Here is a 22946-nt window from a genome sequence, read left to right on the forward strand (position 1 = left end):
ATGTTGGTCGCCATTGTTTTAGTTTTTTCTTTTCATTAACCTGAGCAGGTGGGTCCCCCAGAGCTCCTGACATCCGGGGACTTCCCGGTTCCCAAGCAATGAGACATTCGGGTCAGCTTCGCCTCTTTTGGTCAACAGGAAGCTGCCAGGTCATCAAGAGTGGACTTTGTAGCTTGCTGTTGGTCACCCCCGGCAGCCGTATAAGTAGATTATTTTGTAGAGAACCTCTTGTTGCTTGGGAACCAGGTGGCTGTGGGCGTTGGGGGACAACAGATCAACTTTGAGGGATTGGATAAGGTAGAAAAACAATTATTTATTTGGGGGGGGGGGGGGGTCGGGCCGCTTTAAAAGGATGTGTTAGGGTTAGATTTTGTTTTACACAGAAAAGCAGCTTTTTACTTAGGCGAAGGCCATAATATATGATTTGAAAACGAAACATGAGCTATAAATCTAAATAAATCCCTTGACACTTTGATAAATCATTGTAAATTCTTTCTCTGCAAACAGCAAAAGCAATATAAAATACAGTAAAGACGGCTTTCATTGGATGTATCACTGGAGCCATTTTCACATGTAGCTTAAAATACCGAGCTATTAGATTCATTACTTTGACATTTCAAATGCTGTCTGGAATACAGCAGCTCGACAAATGTCTGAATGATATTTATCCCTTTAAACTGTTTTTAGTAAGTTCAAAGAACCACTGAAAGAGAACTTTCAGTTTCCCAGACCTTTCTACAAACATGATTACGTGCTTTGGAGGCCTCAACAATATGCAGCAGATTATTACTACAAATACATGTATTTAACAGTATACCATAACTCCTTTAAACGTGCAATGTAACTTAAAAAAAGTGTAGAAATATTTTTAGATCACTTGGTTTAAAATCAGTAGTATGTGGAACATATGTTTAGGGTCTAGTTTACTGCCATTATTTCTGCCTTGTCTTTGCTAGTTTCTCTTTTCACAGAGAGAGAGAGAGAAGTGACCGTAAATTTGATTAATTTGCCACTGGGATGGAGAAAACATTACTTTTCCATCTCACAGTGTAAGCTATAGTGGAAATAGTTCTGAACTTGGAATAGGGCTATCTGGGATATAAGCTGCTGTCAGGCCTGACTGGATCACAACCCATGGCCTCTACAAATCAGAGCAGCAGCTTCAGCAGTGAGCGGCATCTACAGTATGTGTGTACCTGCATAGCTTTATTTATATAGCGCAATTAATGTACATAGGACTTCACAGCAGTAATACATGTGACATTATAATAATATAAATAACAAATCATACAAATATCAAATAATGGGAATAAGCGCTTCAGACATAAAAGTAACATTAGGAAAAGGAGTCCCTGCCTTGAAGAGCTTACAATTGAATTGGTAACAGAGGACGACAGAGAAGCCCAATGCTACATCCAACATGACAGAAATACACAGTAAAATACTTATATCTTCTCTTGAAGTAGGGTCATTTAGTTTAACCCTTTGGCCAAAGCGTTGTAAGCTTGCGAGCCACGTCAAGGCAGACACCTGTTCGTAAGTCCTAACACTACCAGATAACATACTAATATACCTCTATTAGGATTAAAATTCTCATTTACCTCTATTAGGAGGGAGAAAGACCACAGTGGATCTATATCCAGCAGAATGAGGCACTTGCAAACTAGGGAAGTGGGGAGGGGCGGGCTTAAAACTGGGAAGGAGGAGCCACTAACCTCCACCAGCTGGAACAGCTGAGAATGGGTTAACAAAACACAGAACCCCAGTAAGCTCTTTTTGGGAACCCCTGAGCCCCCACAAAATATATATATATGTACTGTATATGTGTCAAAATGGAGTGCTATTGAGCATGGCATATGTATACAACAGACGACAGAGAAGCCCAATGCTACATCCAACATGACAGAAATACACAGTAAAATACTTATATATTCTCTTGAAGTAGGGTCATTTAGTTTAACCCTTTGGCCAAAGCGTTGTAAGCTTGCGAGCCACGTTAAGGCAGACACCTGTTCGCAAGTCCTAACACTACCAGATAAAATACTAATATACCTCTATTAGGATTAAAATTCTCATTTACCTTTATTAGGAGGGAGAAAGACCACAGTGGGTCTATATCCAGCAGAATGAGGCACTTGCAAACTAGGGAAGTGGGGAGGGGCGGGCTTAAAACCTGGGAAGGAGGAGCCACTAACCTCCACCAGCTGGAACAGCTGAGAATGGGTTAACAAAACACAGAACCCCAGTAAGCTCTTTTTGGGAACCCCTGAGCCCCCACAAAATATATATATATGTATATGTGTCAAAATGGAGTGCTATTGAGCGTGGCATATGTATACAACAGACGACAGAGAAGCCCAATGCTACATCCAACATGACAGAAATACACAGTAAAATACTTATATATTCTCTGACATTATATAAGTATTTTACTGTGTATTTCTGTCATGTTGGATGTAGCATTGGTCTTCTCTGTCGTCTGTTGTATACATATGCCACGCTCAATAGCACTCCATTTTGACACATATACATATATATATATATTTTGTGGGGGCTCAGGGGTTCCCAAAAAGAGCTTACTGGGGTTCTGTGTTTTGTTAACCCATTCTCAGCTGTTCCAGCTGGTGGAGGTTAGTGGCTCCTCCTTCCCAGGTTTTAAGCCCGCCCCTCCCCACTTCCCTAGTTTGCAAGTGCCTCATTCTGCTGGATATAGACCCACTGTGGTCTTTCTCCCTCCTAATAGAGGTAAATGAGAATTTTAATCCTAATAGAGGTATATTAGTATTTTATCTGGTAGTGTTAGGACTTGCGAACAGGTGTCTGCCTTGACGTGGCTCGCAAGCTTACAACGCTTTGGCCAAAGGGTTAAACTAAATGACCCTACTTCAAGAGAATATATAAGTATTTTACTGTGTATTTCTGTCATGTTGGATGTAGCATTGGGCTTCTCTGTCGTCTGTTGTATACATATGCCACGCTCAATAGCACTCCATTTTGACACATATACATATATATATATTTTGTGGGGGCTCAGGGGTTCCCAAAAAGAGCTTACTGGGGTTCTGTGAATTGAATTGGTAAGTAGGAAGAACGTACAGAGACAGTATGGGGGCGTTCTGGTAAGCGCGTCTGCAAGGGGCCAAGGTTTATGTATGAGGTGTAAAGTATCAGCCACGTAGCTACTTATATGCTCCGTTAAGGAGGTGTGTTTTAAGATAGGTCTTAAAAGTGGATAGAGAGGGTGCTAGTCAGATATTGAGGGGAAGGGCATTCCAGAGGTGTGGGGTAGTCAGCGAGAAAGGTTTAAGGCGGGAGAGGGCTTTAGATACAAGACATCCTTGAGCAGAACGCAAGAGTCGGGATGGTGTACAGCGAGAAATTAGGGCTGAGATGTAAGGAGGGGCAGAAGAGTGTAAAGTATTAAAAGTGAGGAGGAGAATTCAGTGTGTGATACAGCATTTGATAGGAAGCCAGGAGGGGGATTTCAGCAGGGGAGACGCTGAGACACATTTAGGAAAGAGTAGAGTGATTCTGGCAGTAGCGTTTAGGATAGATTATAGGGTTGCAGGAAGGCTAGACAGCAAGAGGTTACAGTAATTGAGACGGGAGAGAATGAGGGTCTGTGTCAGAGTTTTAGCAGTCGAGCAACAGAGGAAAGGGCGTATCTTTGTAATATTGTGGAGGAAAAAAACTACAGATTTTAGCTATTTTTGGAATGTGAGAGGGGAATGTGAGAGAGAAGTCGACCCCTAGGCAGCGTGCTTGTGCTACTGGGTGAATGATAGTACTGTACACTGGCGACACACTTTATTCGAGCTCGGCTAGTCCCACGAATTCGGGTATACCCAGGTGTATTGAGGTTTGTGACTGTTTTCTGCCCGAGTGCATTGAGGTATTTTCCAGCCAGGGATTGAAGCATTTTATTCCCGCTGGCTGCAATACTGCACAGTATATATATATATACTGCATTACAATTCATGAATTTATGCCATCTGGTAGACACGCGAAGCATTGCAGCCTATTAAATCCTAATCATTATCATTTAACAGATCAGCCGCCCGTCAGCCAGGCATGAACCCAGGCTGGGAAGGCAAACACAACGGGGCTTGTCAGAGGTGAGGAGCGGCGCATTCCAGGTATCTGCCAGGTACATACTGGGTATTTGCTCGAATAAAGTGTGTCGGTGCAGTACTTCCGACAGTAATGTGGAATGAGGTAGTAGGGCAAAGTTTGGGAAGAAGTACAGTATGAGGAGCTCTGTTTGTGACATATTAAGTTTAAATCAGCAGAGGGCCATCCAGGATGACATAGCAGAGAGACATTCAGAAACTTTGGTCTGTACAGCATGTGTAAGGTCAGGGGTTGAAAAGTAAATTTGTGTCTCAGGGGACATAAGAGGGTGAGAGGAATGGGACAAGAGACCGTGTATATGTATACAAATCTATCTATATATAAACCCACTATAACTATTTTAATGCATTGTTATCTATCTAAAGAATGTTACCAGGGACTAGTACATGTAAACCTATAATGCTCTTCCTTCTGCCCTATCTCTGAGAAAGCATCAGCCGAAAACCTTTTCACCTCTTCCACATTCACTACATTTCTGACACCTTCCCCAATTAGTTCCTGCTAATTTATGCAACCAGAATCGTGCTCAGCGCTAATTGACAAAACCCTCCACCTTGAGTCATTCTCCATAATCTACAATATGATCCCTATCAAGTTTGACATTTCATCAAAGCGGCTTTTTTTCAGGATGTGTAAATATACACCTACAGTAGGTCACCGACAGATAGTGACATATCCAAGGTGACAAGAAGCTGTTTGTGGTTCTTGAGCCTATGAAAAGAAACCTGCCCTGCTCTGCTAGATAAAATGTCCTTATCATGGAAAAACACCAACCCAGATAAACAGGGCATTCTGCAAAAAGCTGATAACTTTTTAAAACCTGTCAACTTCCAATAATCTATACCCCTTTCTCTCCAAGCTATCTTTGCACTCAAAGTGCTGATTAATTGTTCTTAATAATGCAGAAAAGAACATGACACTTTTATTTATGCACATATAGTAATTATTTGAAGTATAAATTAGAGTTTGAGGCGACAACACAACTTTTCAATTGACGTGTCAAGGAAATCAAAGATGCAATTCACTTCTACAAACTTTAATAGAGTATGGATTCTTTTGATTAAGATTGCTTACAATTCAAGGTTACCATGTTATTAATTAATACATTAAATGTTTAGCACACATACATTTTTATTTGTAAGCTTTTACTGCATAGTCTATATTGGCTGTCTGTGTTGTTCCCAATTTTATTTATGTTTTGGGTTATCTGTAACCTTTACATTCTGTATGTATTTGATATTTACAAACATACATTCCCAGCAAGCTCAGAACCCCAACACCCACCACATTATATTATATATATTTATGTGAAAAAAGGAGAGCTACTGAGCGTGGCCAAATGTATACAACAAAAGACAGAAAAGCCCAATGCTACATCCAATTTTACAAAATATATAGTAATTAGTAAATAGTTAAATACTTCAATAATAATATTCTCATAAATAAGGGTCATTTAGTTAAACCCTTTGGCCAAAGCATTGAAAGCCTGCAAGCCAACGTCAAGGCATAACCAAATGTACAGGTCCTAACACTAAGCTGTGAACCTTCTCTTTTACTTCTGTAGGAGGGAGAATAACCACAGTGGGTCTTGTCTACTGTATACAGCAAAATGAAATTATTTGATATTTACCAAAATACGGTGTTTCCTTCACAAATTAGCTATTTTATATACTTTAGTAGTAAGTACTTTGATGCAATTTGCAGTCTACAATGTATAGCACTGCCATGCATTGTCCTGGCATTAAACAGTAGGATATTTCTGGGGCATTGGGGGGTGTTCAGACTCAAGTACAAAAGCAAAACAGAAATACCATTTTGAAAACGTACTTCGTAACGATAACAAAAGCTATTTTAGTTTTAGAAAAGTTATGCTGGGTGGTTTGTATTTTCCAACCAATGGACAGAGTCTGAATCACCTCTGCATTCAAAGTTCAGACAAGAATAGTGTAACGGCGTTTCCCTGGCCCAATCTCATATTCACCCCCTCCTGTGGAAACTGACCCATGTTACATAAGGTGTAGTGTGGTGCACCTGCTGGCTTACAGGACTCCTGAGTCTCCCGCGATGTTATGGGGGATATCATTAGGACTGGCTCTCCAGGTATGGCTGAGTCATACTCACTTTTGGTACAGCGCCTTAATCTCTTGCAGACCCCCAGCGAAGTAGGGAGGACTCTCTGAAAGAGAACCTCTGTGTGCACCTTCTTCCCGAATGACTCCACAATCAGGACAGAAGCGTTCTTTTTCTTTGGCATCCTTTATTACAGTCTCAATGAACATGTTGCCCATCATAGCGGCCGGTCTCTAACCGCACATAGTAGGTTGCCAACCCAAAGGAAGTCTCTGGACACCACTCCTAGTCAGTGTCCTAGAAGCTGTCCTTGCTCTTCCCTTACTCCCTGATGGAATAAGGGGAATAGTCGCCCACACCTCACCCCTAAGGGAGGGCCACAAAACCTGCCAGAGCCCTGGCAGTTTGCTGGGTTCGACTAGTCTCACTCATGAGGGGTGAGACACTGCCTAAATACAGGAAGTGCTGTGCACTAGATAGCTCCAATAGGCACCACCCCTGTGCCACTGTAATTGGACACAGAGCCTGATGACACTACCTTCACTGAATACTACACAGCACAGGAGTGTGAGGGAAAACCCCACGATTACTCCTGGCAAACCTGCCCTTACAAGGGATTACTGCACAGGAGGAGAAAGATCTATAACCCCAAAACTACACAGGTTACAATAGTATAAAAATAGTATTTACTGATGGGCGTTATTGTTCCCCCAGATAATGGAACGTATCCTGTTATAATGCAGAATATAACACAGTTTCCATAGCTAGAGATGGGCGGATGTGGCAACACTCAGTCCACAAATTCTTCACTGTATTTTTGCCAAAATTCAATTGTGAAGATGGTGTACAGAAATGAGTGCAATTGTAAGCAAATTGACCAACGGCCACTATTTACACCTTCAATGAGGCCAGAAGTCCCAGACCTTGAAATATGGAATTTTAGAGCATGAGTGAGAGAGCCAGAGAGTTCTCATTCTAGAGTCACTAGTGCTACATATATCCCTCCAAACCCACCTTTAAACAACACATGGAAAGACCTGTGCACAAATGGCACACCTGAGATGCCTGGAATATATGCTAAAAGGAGTTAATTAAAATATACAATACTTTGTATATCCTATAAGCATATGCCCCACGTATCTCAGGTGTGTACAGGTGTCTCTCGATGAGTTGTTTGAGCGGATATATATATATATATATACATATATATATATATATATATATGTATATATATATATATATAATCAAAAAATAAATAGATGATACCGTTCTGTGGTTTTTGATTATTGAAGCTCGGCTAACACGGTACTGATACCTCTACATGTATATATATATATATATATATATATATATATATATATATATATATATATATATATATAAATAAATAAAAGAGGACCCTCTCTGCCTCTCCACCTCTTTTTTAAAACCAGTATAAATATTCGCGCCTGCAAAAAATTTGCCCAGCTCCATCCATAGGATACAGCAGCAATGTTGGTGCAGAATATCATAACCTTATACTACCATGTGTCACTAAAAAGGAACAATAAAGCCAGACGTATCTGTATACAAATTAATTCGCTCTGAGATGTCACTGACATCAAATGTTGCAAATGTGTTCATGATATTTTCAAGTAAAATCAATTTTTGCCACTGTTTACTGTGTTTTTCCCCAGACTTATTGTTTGCTTACTATAAGAAAACGGTACTGCGGGAAGCGAACTGATTCCTTACTGCCTTTGATATTTCAATTGGAATGATGTAGATTTCTAGCAAATTGGTCACTAGTTATGGCCTTCGACCTCCAATGATTAAAAACACTTTTAAAGTACGTTGAACTCTATGCTCTTTCACATAACTGAGGTTCCTTAAAGCTTACTGGCTCTGGATGCTTTGTCATCTCTGGGTGCTTGGAGATCCCCATATTCCTGCAGTCCAATATGTACCCCCAGGCACACAATGACTGCAGGCTCAAAGCTCGCTCCTCCGGCCAATACATTGCTTTTCATGGGTGACTCCAGCACCCATGTTTCTTTTCAGAAAACTAGAACAAATGTAGTCTTTCTGCTCGGGGACCATTTAAAAAAAAAAAAAAAAATGTAATAAACGGCATACAATGTAATTGTATTTTGTAGCAGGCACCAATAGGTTACGGTTGTTAAAAAAAAAAGAGTCAACCTCCCCCCCACAGTACAAAGTAGAATAAAAATAATATATACCATTCCTTTATCTGCAGATCTTTCACTGGTCTATGCAACTCCTTCATGAACGTCATTGTCACGTCATGCATTGGTTAAGCTGCATACTATGATTCAATGTAGTGACATACAAACAAGCAACTAGTAAACAAGGACACTTAGCTTCTTAACCATCACTGACATGCCTGTTGCATCACACATCCTGTACAGCGCAGCCTTAGTACAGAATCAGTGGATCCACTCACACAGCTTTTTGAACATTTTGGACTCATCAGATTGAAGCTTGGTCATGGATTCTGTATTGCGAAGGTGGTAGGGGTTGGACACAAGGTAACCATAACCTAATTGAGTCTGGATATTAAAAGGGATAGGAAGCTGAACGGTACACGTCCACTATGCTTATGAATGTCACTACCAAGAATACTTGTCTGCGTTTTAAATTTTAGAGGGGGCTCTGATGATGGACCTGGTACATCATGAGCCCTGGCACGCCAAAGAGACTTTTGACCTACCAGGTTCGTGATGGCAAATATGCTAGGTTTCATGGGGATGATTGGGCAGACCACTCCAATGATCAGATGGGTTAGTTGTTAAAGTATACGTTTTAATATAACGAATATGTACTAATTAAGATCAATAATGATACGTCCATAGTTACATACAGTAGTAGATTAGGTTGAAAAAAAAGACATGTTCGTGTAGTTCAACCTTCGGTGAGAACCTCATCCTATATGTATATGTATTTTAATCCATATCTATATATACCTTTTATACACATCTACTTGCCCTGAATTCTGAATTGTAACTGCGCTGGAAAGAAGGAGAGTGTCTATCACTGACTCAAGAAGACGTAGCATTCTTCACTTTAGAGCACAACCACTCATATATTGCATTTCTCTCAACTTCCACTCGATCCTTACCCTAACTTAATTTTCACTGCCCAGTCCTCACTCACCTCTCCACACTAAACTACCACAGCCAGGCCTCCTCTATTATTTATATTTGCTCTGACCTCACTTATTTCTACTAGCCTCATTATTACTCTAACTCTATTCATATATCTCCATCTCTCCTTCTTTCTGCATTTCTCAGTTCACATGAACTCCTTTCCTATCTGTGCCCTCTGACACTTCACAGCTATACCCCCTGCACTAAAATACACCCTTATAAATCATAATCACACATTCTCTTTTCCTTGCTTCTCCTCCTTGCTTCTAGGGATATCTCTCCCAATCCAGGTCCCTGCTTTATTTCTACATGCTCTCGTCCTCACCATGCAACTTCTACTTTTCCTGGTATCAACCCCTCTAAACTCATACCTATGCCCTGCAACCCTCCCTCCTCTCTACCTTCCTCCTGTACCCTTTGCAATGCTTGCTCCCTTTCTAAGAAGTTCCTCTCTGTGCACAACTTCTTTTTATCTCACTCTCTGCTCCTTTTTGCTATGACGAGACTCAGTTCACTCACAGTTTGACTCAGCACTGGAAGCTGTCCTCTCTTATGGTGGCCTTTCTTTCTCACACCCTCCACGCCCTGATGGCAGTGGTGGAGGCTTGAGACTCCTCCTCTCCTGTCATCTAGCGTCCACCTACCGCTACTCATCCCTCTTCAGAATTTCTCTCTCACTTTGAATTCTGTCTCTCGTTTCTCTCCGCAGACTCCCCTGTTCTCCTTAGGGACTTCGCGCTTTCTCTTTAACCTCTTCTTTTGTCCTTCACCAATGGACTGCAGCCAGCACCCACAAGGATGGCCTACACCTGGTTTTCACACAGAAAAGTCTCTCTCTGATTTCTCCATTTTCCCCTTTCGTCTCTCTGACCGTCATCTCATCTCATTTTCTCTCTCTCACTTTTCCCCTTCTCCATCTACCCCTTGTTTCTTTAGAGACACGCACTCTATTAAACCTACCATCTTTTGATTCCACTTTGCGCTGCTCCCTTTCTCTCTCTGCTCTTCTTCAGACGCTGACAACCTGGTCAGGAACTACAACTCTCCCTATCCTCCTCTTGATCTACATGCCCCTTTTTTCTCACTGCCATTCTTGCCCTTCTAAACCCAGACCCATGCTAAATTGCCACACTACACACAGAACTCCAGCAAGCTCATTTTAGGAACCCCTGAGTCCCCACAAAATATATATGTACAGTATATATGTGTCAAAAAGGAAAGCTATTGAGCGCGGTAAATGTATTCTCTGTTGCTTGTTGTAAATTGCCACACTGTCAAGTTCTTCTTGGATGTCCTGCTCCCAGCCACAGTTCCTTTGTCTGTCCACAGGGTGTGCTGCTGTTTCTGTCTGCTCTATGGTTTCATCTGTGTCTCCTCTTGTTTCTCCTGTCTTCTGTCCCTGCCTGCTTTTATAGCTTCCTGTCTTCTGTTTCTGTTTGCCTTTGCTTTGTGTTCATGACTTCTCTGCCTGCAACTGTATTTGTCCTGTCCCTTCCAATAAAGGCCCTTGCCTGCAACTAGGCTTGTCCCTGTCTGTTCCCTGCCATAGCCTCTGTCCCTGTCCCTGTGGATTCCCTGCTGCTGGATCTCTGCATGACTATTACCGCCTGTCCTTGACCCCTGCCTCTGACCCCGTCTATGATACTTGCCCCTGCCCTGGACCCTTGTCTGTGAAACAGACTATGCCCTGCCTGCCCCCTGCTGTTCTGGCCATTGAGGTTGAACCTGCACCTGCAATCTTGACACGCAGATGCTGTGTTCCTGCACTCCATCCTCTGAACGCCTCTGGAGGAAATCTCACACTCTCACAGACTTCCTTCACTAAAAATGTATCCTACCCTATTTCAACTCTGCCCTCTCCCAGGCTAAACAAACCTACTTTTCTTCACTTGTCAACTTGCACACTACCTAACTCTCCTACTGCCTTCCTCAACTCTTTTCCCACTGTCACAGAGGAAGATGTATCACTACTGATCTCCTCTTCTCCCTCTACCACTTGCCCTCTTGAACCTATTCCTTCCCATGTCCGCAAACCTCTTGCTCTTACTCTAATCCCTTCGCTCACACATATTTTCAACTTTTCCATTTACTCTGGTACCTTTCCCTCCTCCTTCAAACACTGAACAATTATGCCATTATTCAGCAGGCTTGACCCTATCAGTTTCTTTAACTATCCTCCTGTCTCCCTCTTGCCTTCTGACTCTAAACTCCTTGAATCCTTTGTATTCTCTCACTTGCTCCGTTTTCTCACCTCCGATTCTCTCCTAAATCCGATACAAACTGACTTCCGCACTGCTCACTTCACTGAAACAACCCTCACTAAAATAACTAATTACCTGCATGCTGCGAAAGACAAAGGTCATTACACTCTGCTCATATTGCTCGACTTCTCTGCAGCATTTGATACTGTGGACCACCCTCTTGTCCTTCACAATCTCCACAATCTTGTTATCTGTAACAAAGTTCTATCCTGGATTTCCTCCTACCTCTCCAATCGCACGTTCAGTTGCCTCATTTGGTAACACCTCCTTCTTTGTCGATCTCTCTGTGGGAGTATCCCATCGGTCTGTCCTTGGACATCTTCTCTTTTCTCTTTGCACACTCTCTGTAGGTGACCTTATCACATCTCTATGGCTCAAATATCACCTCTATGCTGATGACACACAAATGTACTTTTCAACCCCTTACCTTACAACCGCTGTACAGACCAAAGTCTCTGAATGCCTCTCTGCTATATCATCCTGGATGGCCCTCCACCGACTGAAACTTAACATGTCAAAAACAGACCTCCTTATACTTCCTCCCAAGTCTGGCCCTACTGGCCCCTTCTACATTACTGTTCGCAGCACTATCATACTGTACACACAGTATCACAAGCATGATGCCTAGGAGTCATATTCTCCTCTCACATTCAAAATGTAGCTAAAACCTGTATTTTTTTCCTCTACAACATTGCAAAGTTACACACTTTCTTCTTCCTTTGACTGCTAAAACTCTAACCCAGGCCCTCATTCTCTTCCATGGTGACATTGTAACCTTCTGCTGTCAGGCCTTACTGCCTCTCACCTGTCTCCCCTTGAATCTATCCTAAAGGCTGCTGCTAGAATCACATTACTCTCTCCTAAATCGGTCTCAGTGTCTCTCCTGCTTAAATCCCTCTCCTGGCTTCCTATCACATCTCATATTACACACAATTCTCCTCACTTTTAAGGCTGTACTCTCTTCTGCCCCTACTAACATCCCTAATGTCTTGCTATACACCTTGTTATGCTCAAAGATGTCTTCTCTATAGCCCTTTTGTATCTAAAGCCCTTTCCCGCCTTAAACGTTTCACCCCAAACCTCTGGAATGCCCTTCCCCTCAATATCCAACTAGCACCCTCTCTATCCACCTTTAAGACCCATCTTTAATACCCATCTTTAAAACCACCTCCTTAATGATACATATGAGTAGCTCCTTGGCTGATACTTTACACCTCATACATCAACCTTGGCTCCTTGCTACTGTCTCTACGTTCTTCCTACTAACCACTTAGATTGTAAGCTCTTCGGGACAGGGACTCCTTTTCCTAGTGTTACTTTTATGTCTCAATTGCTCATTCCAATTATGTGTTATATTATGATGTCCCATGCATTACTGCCGAGAATCGTTATGCACTTAAATGGCGCTACACAAATAAATAAAGATATACATACATACATGCTTTTTAATATGTGTTTACATAAAAGCCAATATGTTATTTAATGTGAGTATACACATTCTAAAACAGTTTGGGAAAATGCTGTAGAAATATATTGCCTATTTACAATTACAAATACAACCTGGATATGGTTTATCAGTATTATTAAATCATAAGCATTGCAAGTACAGTAATTGTTTTTCTATGTTTGTGTATTTCAGGTTCCTGATAGTCCTTGGATGTCTGATCTTAGCAATCCTTACAACCTTCAAAGAATATGAGGATGTTTCAGGAGATTGGTTGCTGCTTATAGTAAGTATTTGGTGACTGAATAAAAATATACACAACTCACAAAGCATTGGAATATTTTAATGAAGATTATTTGGTAGCTTTCATTTATAAATATGACGTAAGTCAGGGCTGAGCCACCAGTGCTGAAGCAGGAGTATCCTGAAAACCCGACCTGCTGGTAACTCTTGATGACTGGGGTTGACCATCTCTGACGTAAGTAAACTTATACAACTCAACCCCGTTATAGCGCGATCCGTTACAACGCGAATCCGCTTATAACGCGATGCAAGCGTGGCTCCCAATTTCTGTATTTATGAATACTTTACAACATGATTATTGGTGTCTTAAATACTTTATTGTACAATGCATAGAATTGTACATTATTTCTAACGCGATCCACTCATAACGAGATGTGATTCTTTGGACCCCAAGCACAGCGTTATAAGGGGGTTGAGCTGTATGTACCTTATGAAGTCACCCTGTGACTATCTTCAGAAGATATACTGCACAGCCGCTAACTCATTCACCAATAGCATTAGTCTCGGCTTTACGTGCTATGTGGATTTTTGTTTTCACGGAAAATAAGATGTTATTTCATTGACTTCAATGGCAATTTGAATTGCAATTTTTCTAAAATGGCAGGAAACAAAATCAGCTGCATGATGATAGTAAATGATCACCTGAGAGATGTTTCAAGATCTGCAGAAACAAATTACCAGAATTAGATGTTAAACAGCAAACACTGAGGGATTGTTTTTCATCTGCAGAAAAACATCTTCAGCAGTAGAAGTACAATTTAGGATCAAGCAGTCACAAGCTGTAGAAAAAGAATCCTTAAATTATATAGAAAAACAGTGTATTGTTTTGCTGAAACAAATTCAGCAGTTTTACATTGTCGTGATGTTTTTTCAGAGTTCTTTATGCACCGTATGTATGTATATCTTTATTTATATAGCGCGATTTATGTACAGAGCACTTCACAGCAGTAATACATGTGGCATAATGTAATAATATACCGTAAAACATAATTGGAATAAGCACTTCAGACATAAAAGAAACATTAGGAAAAGGAGTCCCTGCTCCGAAGAGCTCACAATCTTTATAGTTACCTGCAGTAAATCAATAAATCCAGAAATTTTTGTGTAAATGTACAAATTGCAGCAGAGAGAACATTCTGCAAGAAATCAAACGTAAATGGCAGAGCTTTAGTTCTACTATAATACTGTATGTATAATGTATGATTGTATGGCTGAGTGATTTTATTGCAGTTCTCTCCTTTACCTATTCTTTTTCCAACAATCTTTCTAACGTCCACATATAGAGTGTCTAGGAGAGCATATGTATTTAGAAATACTTTACTGGCTATAACATGTCCTTATTTCTCTGTCTTCGATTAACCCAGCACCACAAACTCAGCAATTCTGGTCACATCACATAAAAGGAAACTTTTATTTTGAAGATACTCACATACAAAAATAGTACAAAATAGCGGTGACGTTCCAAATAAGTTAGGCTATTTTTAAAGATAGTTGCATAGGTTTCTTTCTGAGTGGGATCCTTGTATTTGATCTTAATATCTTGATTTAACTTCTTTCAATCTTCTGATGTTAACCCGTCTCACCTCACATCCCGATGGAATCCTCCTGTGGTACCCTGCTACATATCTATGCAGATACTATCCCTTTGTCAGCTCTTGCTATCACTATTTCTATTGCCAGATAAGGTCTTTCAGCTTCAAACTGATGTCATCTGATAAGGAACTGCCCACGCCTCCACACAGAAAATAACCAATATGGCATGTCTTCTGGAAAGATCTCAGAACTCCTTATGGCATAGCCTCTTCTGGTTGCATCAACTCTAAACCAGTTGTCCATAGTCACTAAAATGTCACCAAAACAGGGCCCCACTACAGAGAACTTGGAACAACTGTACATGCACTCCCAATATAACTAAATATATACTCCCAATGTCAGGGCCGCCAACAGAAATCATGGGGACAAATGAAAGGAGCAGACCCCCCCTCCCCCCAACCCATAGCGTACATACCATGAAAAAAAAATTTTTAGTGCACAACTTTTACGTAACTGTTTTCGTCTTATTGTAATACAGAAAAAAATTACAATGCAATCTGTTTATTTTAATATTTTCAACAAAAGACTAAAATACCCAATGCTACATCCAAGGTGACAAAAGGCATGGGGGAATTCAGTATGGGCCTAGGGGGGAGAGGGTAAGAATGGGCCTGGGGGGGGGGTTAAGTGTGGACCTAGGGGATAAAGTACAATATGGGATACAATGAATTACAGTACCTCTCTTCAACCGGTCCACAGTGGGGGCCTTTGATTGGTCAGTGAGGGGGCTTTCATCTAGCCCATGGGTGGGGGGGGGCATCAGCCAGCCCGGAAGGGGGAGCCTTCTACCGGTCCATGGGGGGACATTCAATCAGCCCACTCTTCAACTGGCCTACACTTCAACCAGCCAGGTGGGGGGGGGGGTGGAGCCTTCAACCAGCCGGAGGAGGGGGGGGTGCTTCAATTGTCAGGTGGTGGGGCTAGTTTTGGAGGGGACATGGAAGGCACGTGGTTGGGTGACTGACTGCCTGGGTGGGTGACTGACTATCTGCCTGGGTGACTGACTGACTGACTGACTGACTGCCTGGATGGGTGGCTGACTGCTTGGGTGACTGACTGGCTGGGTAGATGGGTGAATGACTGACTGCCTGGGTGGGTGACTGACTGACTGGGTGTGTGACTCACTGCCTGGGTGGGTGCCTTGGTGGGTGGGTGACTGGGTGGGTGACTGACTGCATGGGTGGGTGACTGACTGCCTGGGTGGGTGGGTGACTGACCTTGACCGGGTGGGTGCTGCTTCCTTGCCTAACATCCCCCCCTGCCCCCGATCCCCGCGGATGCTGGCCGGTGCGGGAGGTAGGCTGGGGGGGCGAGACTGGCGGGCTGATTCCTACAGCAGCATCTAGTTTTCCTCACCTGGTAGCATCTAGTTTCCCCCTGGCAGCATCTAGTTTCCCTCCCCCTCCCCCCCCCCAGCAACATCTAGATTCCCTCCCCCTCCCCACCCCCCGGCAGCATCTAGTTCCCCCCTCCCCTCCTCGGCACTGTCTATACATAAACACGCAATCCCAGCAAGCTTTGATTGGAGGTTAGTGGCCCCTCCTCCTGGGGTTTAAGCTCACCCCTCCCCACTTTCTAAGTTAGCAGGTCATTCTCCCTCCAACAGAGGTGAATGAGAATTTTAATCAGGTCGTGTCAGGACCTGCAAATTTGCTTATGCCTTGGCGTTGCTTGCAGGCTTATAATGCTTTGCCAAATATTTTAACTAAATAAAACTTATTCATGAGAATATCCGCATTGAAGTAGTGTACTAATATAGTTTTTGTCACATTGGATATAGCATTGGGCATTTCTCTCTTGTTGTTGTCTGGCTATACATATCTTTAACCCAGGTTATGCTGAAAAAGCTGTGCGATCCGGCAAACACAAAATAACACACAATGGGGCTCATTCACTAAACTTCGATAATTGGCTTAATGCACGTTAAGTGCCCTTGAAGCGCGATATTGCCTGTTTTGCTATTCACTAAGCTTCGATAACAGGGCAGTATTGAGCTGTAACGGCTTTGTCTAGTAGTATAACACCCTGGCAAAAAAAAGTTGTAAACATATCGTACTTTAAAAACCTGCAATATTTTGACGCCAGCTGAAGGCTGGTGCTAAAGATATTGCAAGATGCATAAAAGCATTTAGTTTTACTGCACAGGATTGATACCGAAGGTCGGCAGGGACCCCCCCGGAGACCCGCGGGAAACCCCGGATATCCTCGCGGGTCCCCGGGTTTTCCCGCAGGTCTCCACCGGCCTCCGGTATAAATCCTGTGCATATAAAAATAAAATTGTAGCCAGTTTTATTATCTTAGTGGCTAACCGCTTAGGTAATGAAAGGGTAAATAGCAGGCACTGCATTGTTATTGTAGGAGGTGGGTGAAGCTTGTAGTTGCCCCAGGGTGGGTGTTTAGTCCTTGCAGGAGGGTAGCAGTGGGAGTTAACTCCTGTATTACCTTAGCGGTTACATCATCCCACAAGGCCTAAACACCCACCCTGGGGTAAAAAACACTTTCACCCACCCTCTGTACCAACAACAGGAATGGGTAAAAGTGCTATTAACCAAAGATGGCTAGTAGCGCTTTTCCCCATTCAAATTTTTTTTACAGTGCAATACATAAATACAACCCCAACACATACAGTACAGTAATGGGCAAAATGACTATTATCCAGATATGGATAATAGTACATTTGCCCATTAAAAATAAAACCAGCCAGTATAAAGTAAATAAAGTTATGCAGTTCTTCCAGGCTGCAGTTTAAACAATCAGTTTCAGCACATACTGTAAAACTTAGGAAAAAAAACAGTCGTACATTGTTGCATTCATTTACCGAACTTTAAAAAAAAAATTGTTTTTTCTTACTGAATACAATTTTGACACACGTTTTAGTATGCGGTAAAACAATGCAAAGTCGCTCGGCAATGCACTGATTTGATCAAAGTTTGGTTAATAGGCCCCAATGAGTGTTCATTTGCAAGTCATTACTCAGAATCCCTGTCTGCAGTGGAAGCATTGTATGCTAAGAGATATTGGGGAACAGCAGGCTTGCAGACTTGTTAGGCACATAAGTGGTATTTTTATTTGCTGTGAATAGTTAAGGGGATATTACCATCTAGTGGACACAACCATGTACTGCTCTATCTGCTTATTATTTCCTATGTAATCTATTTCCATGTACAGTATATAGAATCAGTTAATACTTGCTTAGCACTGAACATGTACTCAGCACTTCACAGAAATGCAGTACAGTAGAAAAACAGAATACAGCAAAATATGATGCAAAAAATATGATGCATTAAAGAAAGTGTAAACATTGCGAGAAAGCCCTGCAAATGATGCTTGTATGTCTCAGGCCCGTCCCTATGTTATGTGCCACCCTTAGGCAAGCACTATTGAGGCCCGCCCCCCACCCTCTCCACCCCTAAGGAAGGAAGCAGGAGGTCTCTGGAGCTTAATCACATTAATTATTAAATATTCAAGTCCAAGGACATTTGGGTAATAGTGATCATTTCATGGTCTCATTTGAATTAAATGATCAAAAACCATATTACACGGGTTCAACAAAGACTTAAAATTTTATAAACGCAGATATTACTAAACTGAGGACTAATCTACAAAGAATATATTGAGTTGATATTTTTTGCAAGGAAAAGTGTGCAAGGTAAATGGGCAGTCTTTAAATCATTGTTAGAAAATCACACTCATCAGTGTATACTCTAAGGTAATAAATATAAAAGAAACAAGTCTAAACCAATGTGGCTAAATAAACAGGTAGGGGAGGAAATGGAAAAGAAGAGAAAGGCGTTTAGATTCTTGATGGAGACATCGTATCAGAATTATAAGAATGTAACAAAAGTTGCAAAAGGGCAATAAAATGATCAAAAATTAAAAATGAAAAAAAAAAGTATTGCAATAGAAAGTAAGATCAACCCTAAAAATTTCTTTAAGTACCTTAAGAACAAAACAAAAAAAAGGAACCATAGGTTAATAAAATAATATTTTCTTATATAGCACTGACCATGCAAGCAGCGCTGTAAATAGAATATTTTACATGTCACAATAAGTCTTGGCCCCACAATCTAATTTTGGTGTCTGAGTCACGGGGTGATAAAGTGACTTGTCTAAGGTCGCTGGGACCTGACCAGGCTCCCGTACTTAAAAGTCAGTGTCATTGTTTTCAGAGTCAGTGCCTTTACTCACTGAGCCGCTCCTTCAGCGATTCGGGTAATATTAAATATCGAACCTCCTTGACTCCCATTCCCCAAAATGCAAACAGCATGGACTGCTGTTTTAATATTTGAATGTAGGGATGTCATGCTTTGCGTGTTTGATTTGTAGGGTGTTTTTATGGTATGTTAACCCCTATAGTGCCTGAAGACATTCCTTTGCAATGCATTGGTAGCCTCAGGGATCTAGGGGATCCAATACTTTTCTGTCATATGGTTTTAAAAGATGCTCTATTGCAAGAGTTCTCAACAGCTAGGTTAGGTTTTCAGGATATCCCTGCTTCAGCACAGGTGGCTCAGTCACCAGTGCTGAAGCAGGAATATCCTGAAAACCTGACTGTTTGGAAGCTCTTAGGAACTGGAGTTGGTGATCCGTGTTCTAGTTATCAATGAGTACTCACTTATTGGTACGGCTAGCATTATTTACCTCAGCGTTAACGCATTTTTCGTGCATGCAAAGGAGCGGCATATCACAACCCATTTATGAATATACAATTTTAGTGACTACGGTGGTAACAAATAATATCACGGCAATCCCATTTGGTAATAATGCCCGATGTTAACGCAGCTATATCGGCCTGTAGAGAATTGGATTTAGCGTACTGGACTCACGTGCATGGTTTGATCCATCCTTTTACCTTGATATCTGGACATTTATTTAGAGGCGCCGGAATATATTTATTGTTATCTGTAGAGAATCAAGCTCAGTTTTTGGTAACTGAATTGTGAGAGTGAGAGTGTGCAATCGTGAGCCTCCCTATTGAAATAATGTATTCAGACGACTTGGTCTGGAGGGGCTGCAGACTGAGGGCTGCATTGACGTTAGAACTGTAGGACAGGTTGCCAGGGGTCCAGTATTAAACAGAACTGTCCTGTATCTGGACATTCCAGTAAAAAATGTATGTGCCCGGTATTACTTCTCTGGACATAGGGGCCTGACCAACTTGGGGGTCCGTGGGATTTCACAGAGTAGCGAGAGAGCAGGGCTGTTGCTAGGTGGCTGGGCAGCTTCCTCCATCCTGATTGGCTGCTGCTGAATAATGCAACCAATCAGGAGGAGCTGTAAGTAGCCTGATGGTGGGGCCAAAGAGAAGAGGAATCAGTATGGAGCAAAGAGAGCAGAGAGGTGTGTTTGTGTGTCTCGAGTGTGTGTGTGTCTCAAGTGCATCGCACCTTTCACCCTTCTGTCAAGTATTTTTTGAGAAGGAAGAAGAAGGAGAAGAAGAAGAAGAAGAAGGAGAAGAAGAAGAAGAAGAAGAAGAAGACGAAGAAGACGAAGAAGACGAAGACGAAGAGGACGAAGAAGAAGAAGAAGACGACAAGATTTACCAAAAGTTTGGTTAGAGCATGTATGGGAGAAGAGAAGGGGAGGAGGGATGCAACACTTTGGTGACTGACTGCGTAGGTTATATTTGCCTGGCTAGGTGTACGTATACAGATGTAGCATGATAACTAGCGACCCTGCACGATTAGTTTGCAAAATCAAGCAAATTGCCTCATTACTGGACCATTTCGTTGCATGGAAAATTGTGCACAAACAGAGGCATATCAAACTTTAATGCATTCAAACCTGCACCAGCGCTAACACGTTTTTTGCTATAACGGGTGAAATAATGTCTGCTACATATGTACATGTTAGTTCAGTGATTTATGTAGCATGGTGTAAGAGGACAGTAATATACAGATGTAGCAAGAGTAATTGTTTCCGGCATCGAGCCAAGCTGCGGTCACGCACCGGAGGATTATATGAGGACATAAAGCTTCACCGAGAGTTGCAGAACTATGTCCGGTTGTGCAGAGTATATGAGGGTTATTCATCAAGCTACATTATGGGGTAACACACCTGAATGGGCACTAACTCCCATTAAATCAATGAGAAACGCCTCATGTGTTAATCCATGAAGGAGATGAATGGATCTGGTGGTGAGAGGGATGGCAAACTTTGAAGCAAATAATACCCCACTCCCCTTGCCCACCCCCCCACCCCCCATCCCACTCCAACAAGATTTTCCAAAAATCTCAAATCACTTAATTTCAAGGACATAGAGGTGTATTAAACCATTTAGTTACCGCTCTTCACAGCACCATAATATTTATTCATTTCGGTTGGAAAAATTTGTATAGTTTTATGGGCTATAAATATAATTAAGGTGGCATATAAAATTAAAGCAGGCTAACAGAAAAAAAGGACTTTGGGGGCAGGTACTGTAAGGACACCTCTGTGTATATGAGATACACAGTATGTAATTGTCAACAGTATTGATTTATGCATTTATTTTTTCGGTGGGATCGAATGGCATGCACTGGCACTTGTGATGCAAATGTAACTGATTTGGCACAGGAGCTGAGCTACGGACTTAGTCGTGGCGGTATAATTCATACAGTATATACAAATGTGGCTCATATAAGTCATACAGTATATACAAATGTAGCTCATATAATTCATACAGTATATACAACTGTAGCTCATATAATTCATACAGTATATACAACTGTAACTCATATAATTCATACAGTATATACAAATGTAACTCATATAAGTCATACAGTATACACAAATGTAGCTCATATAATTCATACAGTATACACAAATGTAGCTCATATAAGTCATACAGTATACACAAATGTAGCTCATATAATTCATACAGTATACACAAATGTAGCTCATATAAGTCATACAGTATATTCAAATGTAGCTCATATAAGTCATACAGTATATACAAATGTAGCTCATATAAATCATACAGTATATACAAATGTAGCTCATATAAATCATACAGTATATACAAATGTGGCTCATATAATTCATACAGTATATACAAATGTAGCTCATATAAATCATACAGTATATACAAATGTAGCTCATATAAATCATACAGTATATACAAATGTAGCTCATATAAATCATACAGTATATACAAATGTAGCTCATATAAATCATACAGTATATACAAATGTGGCTCATATAATTCATACAGTATATACAAATGTAGCTCATATAATTCATACAGTATATACAAATGTAGCTCATATAAATCATACAGTATATACAAATGTAGCTCATATAAGTCATACAGTATACACAAATGTAGCTCATATAAGTCATACAGTATACACAAATGTAGCTCATATAAGTCATACAGTATATTCAAATGTAGCTCATATAAGTCATACAGTATATACAAATGTGGCTCATATAATTCATACAGTATATACAAATGTAGCTCATATAAATCATACAGTATATACAAATGTAGCTCATATAAGTCATACAGTATACACAAATGTAGCTCATATAATTCATACAGTATACACAAATGTAGCTCATATAAGTCATACAGTATATTCAAATGTAGCTCATATAAGTCATACAGTATATACAAATGTGGCTCATATAATTCATACAGTATATACAAATGTAGCTCATATAATTCATACAGTATATACAAATGTAGCTCATATAAGTCATACAGTATATACAAATGTAGCTCATACAATTGATACAGTATATACAAATGTAGCTCATACAATTGATACAGTATATACAAATGTAGCTCATACAATTGATACAGTATATACAAATGTAGCTCATATAATTCATACAGTATACACAAATGTAGCTCATATAAGTCATACAGTATACACAAATGTAGCTCATATAATTCATACAGTATATACAAATGTAGCTCATATAAGTCATACAGTATATACAAATGTAGCTCATATAATTCATACAGTATATACAAATGTAGCTCATATAAGTCATACAGTATATACAAATGTA

The 22946-nt window shown here is 40.9% G+C and overlaps 1 protein-coding gene across 1 annotated transcript in view; it reads left to right on the forward strand.

The window, feature by feature from the left end:
• KCNQ3 (potassium voltage-gated channel subfamily Q member 3) overlaps positions 1-22946 on the forward strand; it is a 296751-nt gene that overhangs the window by 188148 nt on the left and 85657 nt on the right. Inside the window, exon 2 of the mRNA XM_075581947.1 lies at positions 13248-13338. Within this exon, the coding sequence (XP_075438062.1) occupies positions 13248-13338 (91 nt within the window). The remainder of the gene's footprint in view (positions 1-13247; positions 13339-22946) is intronic.

This window comes from Ascaphus truei, chromosome 2, assembly GCF_040206685.1.
Source record: "Ascaphus truei isolate aAscTru1 chromosome 2, aAscTru1.hap1, whole genome shotgun sequence".
NCBI classification, from domain to species: Eukaryota; Metazoa; Chordata; class Amphibia; order Anura; family Ascaphidae; genus Ascaphus; species Ascaphus truei.